This window comes from Dermochelys coriacea, chromosome 10 (genome assembly GCF_009764565.3).
Source record: "Dermochelys coriacea isolate rDerCor1 chromosome 10, rDerCor1.pri.v4, whole genome shotgun sequence".
NCBI classification, from domain to species: domain Eukaryota; kingdom Metazoa; phylum Chordata; order Testudines; family Dermochelyidae; genus Dermochelys; species Dermochelys coriacea.
In genome coordinates, this window is record NC_050077.1 from 33011828 (window position 1) to 33026144 (window position 14317).

A 14317-nucleotide genomic window follows, 5' to 3' on the forward strand; every position below is an offset into this window, starting at 1 on the left:
TATATGGATCTGGGGCAAAAATTGGGGATTGGTCCTGCTTTGAGCAGGGGGTTGGACTAGATGACCTCCTGAGGTCCCTTCCAACCCTGATATTCTATGATTCTAGTCCTTACTTTATCTATCTGAAAGTGTCACTTGAAGCATTACAGGACTAGGGGCCTCATTCCACAACAAGGCAGAGCTGTGGTTTTCCCAACATTTGCCAGGTGCACAGAGCTTGTGGCAGAGAGTTAAAACAGACTTACAGATGGTCACCATGTGCTCCTGTGACTGCAAATTTAGTTAGTGCTACCACGCTAATGGGCCACGCTTACTTAATCGACTGTAAAAGCTAGACCAGAAGAACAGCATCTACTACAGCTGCTCAGCACAAGACTCTTCAGCCACAGCTCAGCTCAATGCTCTGCAGAGCCCTTTGATTTTGTAATTGAGGCAATGTGCGCTCCAAAATTACCATCAGCAAGGGGGAAAAGAAAAGCCACAGCTTTTGCTTTGGGGAAGCAGCCATGCTGCAGAAAGGGCTGTTTGGGAGTTTGCCATCCAAGGCTTAAGTTACATTCACTGGGAGCACAAGCCAAAGGGTTGCTGTGAATCAGGAGGGGCCTCCTGATGGGATGGGGGAGACCAGTCTTATCTAGCACCTGGGTTATTTTAAGTGCAACATCTTACAGAGTGGGAAGGGAGTAAGAACATCTCCAGAGACATAGTGACAAGAGGAATAAAAACACTTTCCCTGAAGAGTTTCACACAGCTTGTGTGGTCTCCTTACAGACCTACAGGGAAGGAAGGAATCTAAGTAAACAGAACCATTTACACTGGCACTCCCCAAAGCAGTTCTGTATTGCAGGACAATGGAAGTATGTCAAACTGACTGGTAATATGTCAAGCACCATGCAATCCTGCTTTGGGGAAGCACTGCAGATAAGAGGCTGTAATTACCAGGAGGAGACGGCTCCCTCCACTGAAAAACAGAAGCCAATGGAACAACTATTAGATTTTTTTTTTTTTTAAACTGAAGTTGTTTGTACATTGGCCTCACGAACAAACCACACAGGCTACCCAAGGGGATGTGGCGAGACTGACTTTTCCTTTCAACCAAGATCCTGAAAACAAGTTCATCTGGGCTTCCAGTAGCAGGTCCTGGGCATCACCTGCATATTGATAACAGACCCAGCCACAGGAAGCTGTGAGGACCAAAAAGTCAGAATCCCTTCAAAATGCATCTACTGCCCTGCCCCCGCTGAGTGCTACCCCAGTGTAGGAGACTGTTCTTATGCGACTCCCGCACCAAAGCCAGGCGATCTGGAGAAACATCACGCTGGTGGGACCTTATCCAAAATGGGACATTTGCCCAGTCGGTTCTCTACCAGGTGATTTCCTGATTTCTGAAGCTGCCACTACACTGCTGCAGCTGCTATTGTAACATATGGAAACTAATTAAAGACAAAGGGAGCATCTGTCCCTGGGACTAGACTCTGACCAGCAATGGGGGTCTCTTAACAGAAGGCCTGCCTGTGCCTTTGGTGTCCCTGATCTCCCTAGAGGTTTGTCACAGACAGGGTTTGCTGGGACCCAGGAAGCAGCGCGAGTGGCTCTGGCAGGTTTTCCATGTGGTGTGCGTGCAACCATGTAGCTCCACCACAGCAAGACAGCGAGGTCTGACTACCCTACAGGGATGATACTGTTGTTTTGTGTTTGTACAAACTCTTAAGGCTTTCAGCTGGTAGAAAGAAGGACCCCATTTATGTCCTGGCATGAAGAGAAAGCAGCTAGTCTCAGCTAAAAATTCCTGCAAACTCAGTGTGTCTTACTTTGTAATTCAGACATTTTACTATGGTTTCTGTCCTGCTACTTATCAACACCAGAGCACAGTAGAGGCAGGCATCAAACATTTATTTGTGAGGCTACCACAGATTTCTAGCAACATCTTTCTCAATGCTCCGTTGAGGAGGTGCTCACCTCCCATCACCCCACCTCTGTTACTACCTCAGTACCCGGGTGTGCTAGATGGAAATGCAAACCCGTTGAATGAGTTTTGAAGCTAGGAGCTTTTAAAAAACCTGTTAAACAATTAACGGCTCTACAAGTACATCTCCAGATGCAAAAATGACAAGTGAGAGAATTGACGTGGGCTAGAAAGAAGAAGAATGGATGTAAATGGGCGAATGTACAAGGGGCATGAGGGGAACTTTGCTGGTGGCAGCAGCCAGAGCTGTAATTTTGTCATAAGGTCAGCTGGACAGAGAGATCAGGTAATCAAAGGAGCAACACCTACTATAATATGCCCTCTGCAACTTCACGTAACTATCAGGTTGAAGGTGTGGCCCAGACCAATGGCTCTCAACCTTTCCAGACTACGGTACCTCTTTCAGGAGTCTGATTTGTCTTGTGTACCCCAAGTTTCACCTCACTTAAAAACTACATGCATAGAAAATCAGACAAAAATATAAGTGTCCCAGCCCACTATTGCTGAAAAATTGCTAACTTTCTCATTTTTACCATATCATTATAAAATAAATCAATTGGAATATAAATATTGCACTTACATGTCAGTGGATATTATAAATAAGTCATTGTATGAAATTTTAGTTTGTGCTGACTTCACTAGTGCTTTTTATGTAGCTTGTAAAACTAGGCAAGTATCTAGATGAGTTGTTGTACCTCCTGGAAGACCTCTGCATACCCCTGGTTGAGAACCACTGGCCTAAAGAAAAGAGAGCAGGGCAGGGCTCACAGCCAGCCAGCCACGTAAGCAGAAAGTGCCCCTCTCTTTTTGAGATTTTAAACATGAAGATGCACAGCCCAAAGCATGGTGTTTTAAGGCCCTTGCATGACTATCTTGTCACTCTCTAAGACACAGATTTTCTCCAGCAGCAACAATGACAAACTGAATCCCACTTCTTGCTTTAGAAGTGTCTGAACAAAGCAGAGATGGGCAGACAAGAGGAATTCTAACAAAGTATACAAGAGAATACAAGTTTCCTAATAAAGCTATGTCTCAGCCTGTCAGCTAATGATGCTCTCAAAAGGCAATATTCAGATACTGAATTCTGCAACATTTACTTTTCACATTTACCAGCCAGAGAGCTAGGAAAGTGACTCCAAAAAGTCCGAATTCAGTCATACACACACACACACACACACACACACGCGAAGAGCACCATGCTGTAGAATCATCATCAGGAGCATACTACAGGGCCTACACACTAACAGTAAGGCATGACATTGGAGGGAAGGATGCATGGTGAGGACACAGACCTGGGAACCAGGAGAGCTGGCGTGATGTTGCATTCCATATGCTTTATGAAAATATGCTTGGAATGTGAATATCATGTATGGAATGTTTCAGAGAAGCAGCTGTGTTAGTCTGTATCCGCAAAAAGAAAAGGAGGACTTGTAGCACCTTGGAGACTAACAAATTTATTTGAGCATAAGCTTTCATGTGCTACAGTGGCTCCTCTAGGCCAGTGATTCTCAACCAGGGATATGCAGAGGTCACCCAGGAGGTACATCAACTCATCTAGATATTTGTATGGAATATGTTTCATGCAAAAAGTCTCTTGTAACGTATCATTACAAAGCTTATAATCTACTGAGTGTGTTCATCCTATTTGTATGAATGTATCATTCTTGTATCTAAAACTAGAAATATGAAGTATTACTCTGAAGTACTATTGTAACTATGCAAAGTGTGGGCCATTAATGGTGGCTTGAAATCTTGAGGCTCCCATTAACTAGGACAATTGGTTGTAAATGGCTGTTTACTTGTAAGCCTTCCTATATACATCGGTGCCAGACAGCGAGTAATGAAGTCTCACAGGACATGTGAACATGTCACGATACTGGAATCCATCTTAAATGTGGTGCTTTTCCATTTAGAGGGAAGGGTGGAAACCTAAAGAGAGACAAAGGATTCCCACTTTGTGCCAAAGATATAAAAGGGGGTGGAAAAGAACAAAGGGGTTGCCAGTCATGATAAATCCCCTAGTTACCACCTGAGCTGGAACTAACAAGAACTGTACCAGGGGAAAAGATTTGGCCCAGACTAAGAAGGAGTCTACTCTGTGAAAGAAGCTTATTGGAACATCTCTGAGGGTGAGATTTACCTGTATTCAGTTTCTTAAATGTATTAGGCTTAGACTTGCAGGTTTTGTTTTATTTTGCTTGGTAACTTACTTTGTTCTGTCTGTTATTTCTTGAAAACACTTAAATCCTATTTTTTATATTTAAAATCACTTTGTTTATTATTAAACCCAGAGTAAGTGATTCATACCTGGGGGAGCAAACAGCTGTGCATCTCTCTCTATCAGAGTTATAGAGGGTGGACAATTTATGCGTTTACCCCGTATAAACTTTATACAGAGTAAAATAGATTTGGGGTTTGGATCCCATTGGGAGCTGGGTCTCTGGGTGCTGGAGATAGGAAACCTGCTGAGCAGTTTTGGTTAAAGTCTGCAGCTTTGCGGCGGTGGTTCATACCCTGTGTTTGTATTGTAGTGGAGTAGCGTGTCTGGCTCAACAAGACAGGGTTCTGGAGTCCAAGCTGGCAGGGAAAACAGGCTCAGAGGTAGTTTCAGCAAGTCAGGTGACAGTCCCAAGGGAGTCTCTGTGACTGAACCCATCACAGCTGGGTCCTAGTCCTGGCTTTGCCACAGATCGTGTGTGACTGTAGGCAAGACATTCTCTGCCTCAGTTTCCCCCTTCATAAAATGGAACCAATTCCCACCTGCCACCATGAGGCTATGGGATGAGTTTTTGTGAAGCGTGCTGAGGTTCGTAGATGGAAAGGACTCTAAGCATTGGGGATCACTATCAACACTCTCTAAAGAGCAGCATTTGTGTGTGCTTTTAGCACCCTTTTCCTTGAATCATTAGCAGGATCATTAGCAGCAGTTTCCCAGAACCTCAAGACCACCATGCTGGCTCATCTCTCACTCTCCCCTTTCACTGAATTTTCTCCCCAATTAAGATGCATTTCAGAAGAGCCCAAACTCACCCCCTTGACCTTGGCCTAACAAGTTCTATAGCAGGTATTTCAGCTCACTGGGGTCTGGAGAATTCCAGGACAGCGCAGAAATCAGTGCTATAAAGGGACTGGACTCTCAACACAGGAAACAGAGCATGGATCCAACTTTGCAGGAGGCTCTCACAAGAAACATGGGGGAGGGGGAGAAAAACCAGGTCTGAAGCAAGAACAGCACAGGTAATGCTCTCTTTCTAGCCAATCAAACAGCTTTATTTATCACTTTATTGCTACCTAAAGGCTTGACAGGGGACTTCTAACTATACTGGTATAATCATACTGCGATAGCTGAACTGCTGTAGTTATATTGGAATAACTCTCCCATGTGGACATACCTATTCTGGAATGTTAGTGGCTTTTGTTTCAGTTTAGTTTAAACCCCTTCCAAAGCAACAAATTAAAACAAAAAAGGCACTCCTGCCAGAATAAGAGTGTCCACATAGGGAGTTATACTGGGATAGCTATAGTGGTTTAAATTCACACTCTACCTTCTACTGGAATAACTGTCCCATGTAGGCATGCTCTAAGAGTTTCATATGCTTTTAAAAAGAGGGGGAGGAAGGAACTGAGTGATGAAGACTGAAAATCAGGGTGTTAAACTTCATTTGTTGCAGATGACATTTGGAAATGGAAGTGGAAGCCTTGCAAAGAAGTCCATTGAAAAACAATTTACAGAGCATTTCTACCCTGAAAAGGGATGTGTTAAAACAGCCCCGCCTTACTCAATAAGCGTTCTCCCTGGGGGCATTCAGAGCCAGAACTCTTAACACCCTACAAGTGATTACTCCGTTTTACTACTATGAGTGCTCCAAAGCCAGCCCAGCTTTGAGAGGGGGAGCTGGAATCTAGTCTGGCTCTTGCACCACCCAAATTGTTATCTCAGTAGCATCCAGAAGTGAAAGTAAGCGGGTCCGGTCCAGTGTACCAGCAAGAGCCAGTATGCCATACCGGACCAGACTGGCTTCCCCAGGCTGGAGCTTTAAAGGGTCCAGGGCTCTCCGCAGTGGCCGGAGCCCTGGGCCCTTTAAAGCGCTGCCAGAGCCCTGCCACCACTAACCCAGGGGCTCCAGCCGCGGGGCTCGGTGGGCGCTTTAAAGGGCCCAGGGCTCCCCGCAGTGGCCGGAACCCCTGGCCCTTTAAAGTGTTGACCAAACCCCGCTGCTGGAGCCCCTCGGGTAGTGGCAGCAGAGCTCCGGCAGTGATTTAAAGGGCCTGGAGCTCTGCTGCGGTAGTGACGGCCAGAGCCTGGGGCCCTTTAAATTGTCCCTGAGCCCCGGGGATCCCAGCCGCCTCTGCAGCTGGTAGCTCTGGGGGTGATTTAAAGGCCCCAGGGCTCCCAGCCACAGCCGGAGCCCTGGGACCTTTAAATCTTGATTTAAAGGGCCCCGGTATTTAAAGGCCCTGCCTCTTCCAATTGAGGCCAAGCCTCTTCCTATCAAGGCCACGCCCCCTGCTCAGGACTCCGGAGTACCGGTAAATCCTTAAATTACTTTCACCCCGGTAGCATCCCATTGTAGAATAGTTGCTGATGAAAAGTGAGCCAGAGAGAGCATGGGGGAGTGTGCAGGGCTGGTAAGAAAGCCATCTCTTTACTTGCCAGCTGTGTAGATTTGATCTCGAGTCAGACACAATTAACATGATCAGAGCAGAACTGTATTTAACTGATCTAGCTGGCACGTCTAGAGTTAGAACAAGTTTACATGCAAAGGATGCTAGAGATGGGACTCCGAGGCACTGGGCTATTTTCCATTTCCTCTGTGTTCCCGGAGACACTCAAGGTGCAATTAGTCAGTTACAACCCAGAAAAGAAGCGGTTGATTGAGATATTTTGGGGACGGGAGAGGAGATTTATTGCAAGACACTTAATAGCCCTGGGAACCATCTAGCATATTGATAGGTTTGCACATATGCAAGCACACATCTGTTCACTGAGGGAGTCATAAAAAGGAAAGAACTGCATCATTAATATGAAACACACAAAAAGACTCAAGAGCCCCATTTTCCAGTCACACACTGAACTGCCAAGTCTACGCCTTTGACAGAGCTGTGAGGTCAGCAGACTACACACGTACTGCCGAGGTTACATGTTTGTTTTACCAATACATAAATAGCACATTACTGAAGCCTGCTGGTATGTCCGAGTTCTGCGACCACCCTTCTCCGCTTGCTCTGGTGACTCTGGCAGTAATAGGATCCTTAACAAACAAAGCTGCTTTGGATTAATGGCCTGCACTTCAAACAGCCCCAGATCTTTCTAAGGAGAGTAAATGTGCTTTAAGCAAACAAGGTGGGGAAGGGCATGGGTGGGGTGGAGGTTGTCTGGAAGGAGCAAGGCTGCGGCTGGCAGAGCAGAAAACAAGCAGCTTCCTGGTTGCTTGAAGCCTGTATTCCTTTCATGAGCAGTGTGTGAGGCTGCAAGGGACATTTTGCTGCTATGTTCCACCTATGCTTGGATTTGCCTTCCCTAGTCTGCCAAACATGGGTGGTGGGTGAACTGTGGGCTCGGGGAGGCTAGCCCTAGGCCTGCCCCTTCTGTCCAAGGCCCTGCAGCCTCCCATCCACCCAGGCCACATAAACGCCCCCAGTCCCGGAGCACCAGGTGGGTGGTGTGAGCACTGGCTCCAGCCACCCGGAGTTCCTGGCTGCAGGCTGGCCCCCACTAGCCCCAGCCTGGGGCCCCAGCCATGGGGGAAAAGCTGTAGAGTGCAAGGAAGCAGGAGGGGACCTGGGGGCAGAGCCACAAAGGGCTGTTTGGGAAGGCTCAACCTCCCCTGGCCTCTGATATCTGCCGCCCATGGGGCCAAAGTCTCAATGGTCACCGCACTTCACAAGCTCTCTGTTCAGACTGCAGTGGGATAGCTCAGCCTTGCGAGCAGAGCTTTGGAGCCATGACAGGATCATGGCAGGATGCTCTCTCCGGTTGCAAACATGCATCACAATCCCATCAAGCAAAGTCAAGGGACCATATCCCGATTCCATGGCTCCCTTTACACTTTCCTGCATCTTCCACCAAGACTCCTGGCTGCTTAGCTCTCTGGAGAAGGGTCCTAACTGCTCCCTCCATTTGCTCAGCAGTGGGCAGCACGCTCCGGAAATTGCCACTATATTTTGTGCCCAATGCTGGGCAGGACCCGAATGGTATCAGCCAGCAACGTGAATTCCATGCAAGGCCACTGAGAGTTCTGGCCTGCTGCATGAACAGTCTGAGGGAGGCCAAGGCTGCCTCTGGGGACATACACATTGCCCAGCGAATGGACTGACAAAGAACCCCTGTCTATAAAACCCCCTAATGTTAAAATTGTTCAGCTCCCACAGTCTGCCACTCACTACCAAGCCACCTGCTGGCATGGCACAGGCAACATTGCTCCTCAGTCTTCAAACAGGTAACCAGCTACTCCTCTTTACTGCACCCCCCACCCCCTTTCCAACCCTCCGCACTGCAACACCTCACACAGGGCCACGGATCAGGCCAACCCCGCCTCCACTGTGCTCCCAAAACACCAGGCAAAGAATAACCCTCCACGCTCGCCAGCAACCCCAGACACAGGGGGCCAAACAAACAGGGCTAGAAATCAAGGAAATAAAGCAGGTAACCTAGCCCCTCATAACATGGTCAGGGCATGGGAGGTTCCCCAGAGAAGAGGGTGTCCCTCCTGACTGTCCCAGGCCCAATAGGGGAGGGCTGGTCTGCATTTAGCCTTTAAGGTGACATTCAACAAGACACAGGAAACCAAGGGCCAGCTATGGGGGCAGGACGATGGGGGCCTATGGTTTAGGAGAAGGAGCCATGGGTGTGTTCCACCCCCAGTCCAGGATCAGCTGGGCCATCAGCCCCTCCACAGCATGAGGGGAACCCCATACAGTGATCACAGACTCCTTACCGCCCCGGGACTCCAGCCTCCATTCTACACTGGCTGGGCTGCGCTAAAGGCAGGGGCTGTGGTGCAATGCTCCCTGAAGCAGTCTGGCAGCCAAGTCTGGCAGGAAGCACTCAGGACCGCCCAGGAAAATCACCAATACCTAGGAGCAGGCTGCACCAAGGGTGGTGATGCCCAACTGGTGGGGAGTGAAGAGGAATGATGGAGCACTCTCAGTCCTTGTGCTCAAACATGGGGCACTCAAGAGGTCTGGGCACTGGACTGAGCTTAGCACCACTGATGCAATGGCCCAGGCAGCTTTAGGTGCTTTTGAGTTTTGCTGAGCACTTTGCTCTGCTCTCTGAATATTAGGGAGCCACTCATCTCCACCTGGCATAAGGTGCACTTGGCATGCTTCCCCTTCAGCCAAAACCGCATGGACGTCCACATTACAATAGCTGGAAATCTCAGTGCTCTACGCATCAGGTCAAAAGCACCCAGACTCCTTGGAATTACAGCCCTTGGAGCTTCTGAAGCAGAGAAAGTTCCAGGAAGGCTCAAAACCCCAAGATCCTTTCTGCCTTGCTTGGAGAGCGAGCAGCCCGTGGGCCACTTTGTCGGGGGGAGAAGATCATTGCTAAATTTCTGCTCCTCCCCACCGTGCGGCAACATGCCGCATGGGTACCAGCTGCTGCCTCTCTCCCAGAGTGAGCTGAGTGTCGATGTCACTGTGCATCCAGAGTGTTGGACTCTCTGGGACAGAAAGTGCTACTGAAATGGAAACTATCACAGCAGCAGTAACAATTTCTAACAGAATTATCATGCATCATGGAATGTTGCACCTTCCGGTATCAGTCACAGTGAGGTGCCAATTCTCACAGCTCAGGAGACAAACCTTGCTCCATCAGCCGGAGGCCCTGGGGAACAGATTTCTATAAGAAGTGTTTATTATAAAGGCTGGCCACATGGTGCTAGAATATGATGCCAGGAATGCAGAGCAAGGATCATTTGAGGACTCCAGCTCCATAGCCACAGGAGGCTGGGCACTATGCGAGAGTGGTGAGCTCGGTCTTCTCAAGCGGATAGTGGCGAGACAAACCCCATCCCCCTAACTGTCCTGCATACAAATTACTCTGGCAGTGGATTTGGTGCTAGCTACAGCCAAGAGGGCATGAAGGCAGCAACGAGGGGAATAACTAAGGGTCTTTGGCGATCAGGGAACGGTGAATGCTCTGGCTACAGACATTAATTCACCAGGCACCATGCAACATCACTCACTTTTGTCTCACATGGAACAAGGGCCTGATCCTTCCCATAATCTCATCATAGTCCCAAAGGGTCACCTAGAGAACCTCCCACCACAGGCAACAGCCTGGCTCTGACCATTGCAGGATTCAATAACTGCCTGGCTCTCTCCTAATTCACAGTATGGGCAGGGCCAGATATACTGGGAGAGAGCAAGTTTGCTCTTCCTGCTTCCAGCAGAATTTAGGGAAGGGGCAGGAGGGAATTCCCAGAGGAAGCGAGAGCTGCCCTTTTCCTTGTTCTAACGGTTCCCTAGCTGGCAGATGGCACCCCCAGCTGTGCTCTCTCCATCCACTGGAGTGCCTCCCCACTCCCCAAAGCAGATCGAAGAGAGACTTTTTATCCACCTCCAAGGTCAGCGAACACCATGTAAAATAACTTAGTTCCCAGAGCACCTTTCCAGCCAGGGGTTTTCTCCAGCACCGACTGATTAGCCCTCCTACTCCCTTGGAAGAAGTTATCCCCATCATATTACAGCTGGGAAAACTGGGGCAGAGAGGTTGTGCAACTTGCCCAGGGTCCCAGCAAGCCCTGAGCAGAACCAGGCTTAGACCTCAGGCATTGCAGACTCCCACACTTGGGGTACTAATCCACGGCTCGGAAAAAGAAAAGCAAACACGCTGCTCCCTCCGATCGCTCTCCCAGCCTCTCTCGCCTCACCCTTAAGTGCAGCTTGTACCACTAAACTCCCTGAACAACCTCTAGGTATTCTCACTAAGATGCCTTAACAGCTGCAGCATGGAGAAGCAGTAGCTGCACTGCTATCAGAATCTGCATGCCACAGGGGGAAGACAATACAAGGACCTATCCATACAGCAGAGTTCCCTGTAATATACCATGGTTTAGATTTGCCCTCTGGGTGGGAATAAGCTACTATTACCACGTTCCCAAACACTGTGAGAGCCCTGGTCTTCACATACGACATAGCGCCAGTTTGTAACAGGATTTGATCTCAGACCAAACAGTCATATAGCAGATCTGGTCCTGCAGATGAATCTTAAGGTTCTGATCATACTACCATGACAGCCTTCTTTTGTCTAAACACCACCACATTTAAACATCCTGGATGTTGGAATCATTCCAATCCCCAGGTGGCCAGGAGATGTTGCCTACAATTGGCTGGTTGACCGCCACAACTCTATGTACTGAATACACCTGCATGAGAGCTGATGTATGTTACATATGATGGTAGCGAATTATGGTAGCACCTGGGAGCCCCAGTCACGTGCAAACAGAACAAAAGACAGACATTCTGTACCATGGACACTTCCATCCACGTGGCTATGTGGACACACAGGAAAGGAAGCAGAATGGCAGGGCTCATTTACCTTTTCAAATGCAGCCAGGAGAACATGAGCATGGCCAGTAACTTCAACCACCACTGGAAAGAGAGAACAACATTGGTTAAAACCTTGAACAAGGTCAGCACCTCCAAGCCCAACACATGCAGAGGGAATAGAACGAGGGTTATGCTTCTCCCCGCCATTTTTCGGGGAGGGGGTCGGGAAAGGGGGGGAGAGAGAATTACATGGCTATTGCTCTGTGAGGCCAATCCCCTTATGGTTTGGAGCATGTTGGGGAGAAGGGGTTCAGCGTAAAGAATGAAACAGTCCAGGTTATTATGACTGGGAATCCAGCTGCTGCATACAGGTTGAATTCTATCCCATTTCCCCCTTTAATTGGCCCATGCTGCATTTTAATCCTTGTCTGCAGTGTCAACCGATCTCCCAGTTTATACTGTCCAGGAATTCAATTAGTGGCTTCTCCACATTAGCCTCTGGAGAATGGTAAACACTTGGACCCAGAGAACAGCCCTGTAGGGCCAAATGGCACCTCCATCCTGCAGACAGCCTGTGAATCATTGCCCACTCAGATCCATTTTACCAGCTGCATCTCTCGCAGCTGTTCTATGCAATCCAACTTCTCTTTACAGACACCAAAGCAGTGAGAGCGAAAAGCCTGCTGGGTTTCTTTTACTCCCTAAGCTTGTTACCTCGCAAAGAGAGACGTCAGGCTGGTTTATCTACAGTTGGCAAATCCTCAATGTTTATTGCCTTATTTTGCTCTAGTCCTAGGGATTTCCAATGCATTTATTAATTGTACCAGCAGTTTATCAAGTACAGACACAAACATCTTGGTTTCATTCTCTGGCCCCTTCTGTCCTTTTCCCCCAAAACAGATATCATGTTTGGCCCCTTCCCAATTGGGGGTGATCTCATTCTTCTAGGAGAGCTCAAAAGCAACTGATGAAGCTTCCAGCACTATACGCGTGGCTCCATCAACACTCAGGAGCCAGGCAAAGACAGTGTGTTTTAGGAGTCAGACTCGTACATGCAGAGCCTAGGATGAGAGTCTAGAGGAGTCACAAGGCAAGACAAGGGGGACAAAGGATATAACTGCCTTTGGTCCCACTCACATGACCACATGGCGACTAGCTAGGGATGCAGGGAAGGTTTTGAGTGACCTGCAGATTCTGCTGTCAGCTCCCAGGCTAGTAAGTGCAGAAGGAAATGACTCTGCTTCCAAAGGGAAGGGAGCTCAGTAGTTCCTTTGCAGCCCCAAAGTGCATAAACGACAAGGCGACCCATTCATTTGATTCTGGCTTAAAAAAGCAACATGGGGAGGAGAAACTATGGACTCTCTTGCCAAAAGTGACTGGTGACCCTTGGGGTCACACCGAGGTCTCACAGAGAGTCTTAGCAGATAAAGTATAGTTGGCAAAGATAACAGTGTGTGTATGGAGGGCCAGGGGGGCTGATCCCCTCCCTGCTGTCAGTGAGGGGGAAACAAGTTCCAGGGGATTTTTCTGCAAACAAGCCAGTATAAATTCTAATCTGAGCAATGGAATTAACTTCAGCTCTCTCATAAACCATTTTAAAGCCAAGTTAGAGATAGGAGAACCTAAACGGAAACTATGCCTGTTCATTCAGGAAGCTTGCATAGCCAGAACTGGACGGTCACATGCTGCACAGAAATCTCCCCTCCATTAAGGATTTTAAACTTAGAGCAGTTCCAGTTCCAGCCCAGTAGCTTTATACTCACAGTTCTGCACAGAAAGCAAGCATCTCCTGGCAGCTTTCGGACAAACAAAGCATTTTGCTGATTGCTCTTTTCATTTACCGTTCAATTTTATTTAATGCACATGCCTATAACTTACCAGGCGATCAGAACACCAACTACTAGCTCTTTCATTCATTAAAAGGAAAGAAAAAGGCACATCAAATTTTCTCAGATCCCTTTGAAGGGTCATATACTGTGTGCATTGATTTTTTTCCAGGAGGGGATTTAAAAGCCATTGCTTGTCTAGGTTATTAAGACAGATTTACAGAGTTTATTAAATCAAATGAGAGTGCATTATTGACTAAGAGACACTGCAGTATGCACACAGCTGTATGCTTGCTTCCTTTTTCCCCATCTCTTCTTGTTCTATTTATCAGGCCATGATAGGCATTTTTATATGTATGCAACATTGCAGTATACAAGTAGATTGTCAAAGCACTCCCCAGAATAATGAAAGAGACACTTTTACATCTAAGAAAAACCAAACTTCTTTACCAGTGTTACCAACAGCACCTTAGATTATTACAACTGCAAACATTTTACAACTCCTTTCCTTCATACTGTATTATGCCTTATTGCTCAACTTCATGATAGTTCATATTTGGGGACTTTTCTGAACTGGTTTTGCTTGCCATCAGTTTCCGGACAGTTTCACATTTTTGGTTCCCATGCCCTAGCACAATGCTGCAATGTTTGTGCTGGAAATGGAGTTACTGTAAATAATCTGTTGGTCTCTGCTTTGGAAGACATTACAAAAAAAACAAAAATAAAACTAGGGTGAAATCCTGGCCCCATTGACTTCAGTAGGGAAAGGACTGCATTTAGGACAAAGGTAACCAAAATGTCTCTCTAACTGGCGATATTCAGAAGGAGTGGTAGCCACACAAACAGCCTGCAGAAGAACAAACCTTATGCAACATGAATGGCAGTCTAGACATTATATTTATTAGCCAGCCATGCATCAAAAAAAAGCAATGAATGTTTTTAAATGGGTGAATGTATTAAAAACCAACAAATAAAAAGCTGCTCTGGTTGATTGTCAAGTAGGGCCGAAAGAATTCAATTGCCCTTT

At 47.5% G+C, this 14317-nt stretch overlaps 1 protein-coding gene across 6 annotated transcripts in view; it reads right to left on the minus strand.

Annotated features, from left to right (window-relative positions):
- Window positions 1-14317, minus strand: part of MGRN1 (mahogunin ring finger 1) — a 108882-nt gene that overhangs the window by 31563 nt on the left and 63002 nt on the right. For 4 of the 6 annotated variants that reach the window (XM_038418630.2, XM_043493187.1, XM_038418633.2 and 1 more), the window contains exons 7-8: window positions 13228-13260; window positions 11514-11566 (exon numbers count right to left, since the gene is read on the minus strand). In XM_038418630.2, coding sequence (XP_038274558.1) covers window positions 11514-11566; window positions 13228-13260 — 86 coding nt within the window. The remainder of the gene's footprint in view (window positions 1-11513; window positions 11567-13227; window positions 13261-14317) is intronic. The other 2 variants (XM_038418632.2, XM_038418636.2) reach the window with 1 other exon arrangement.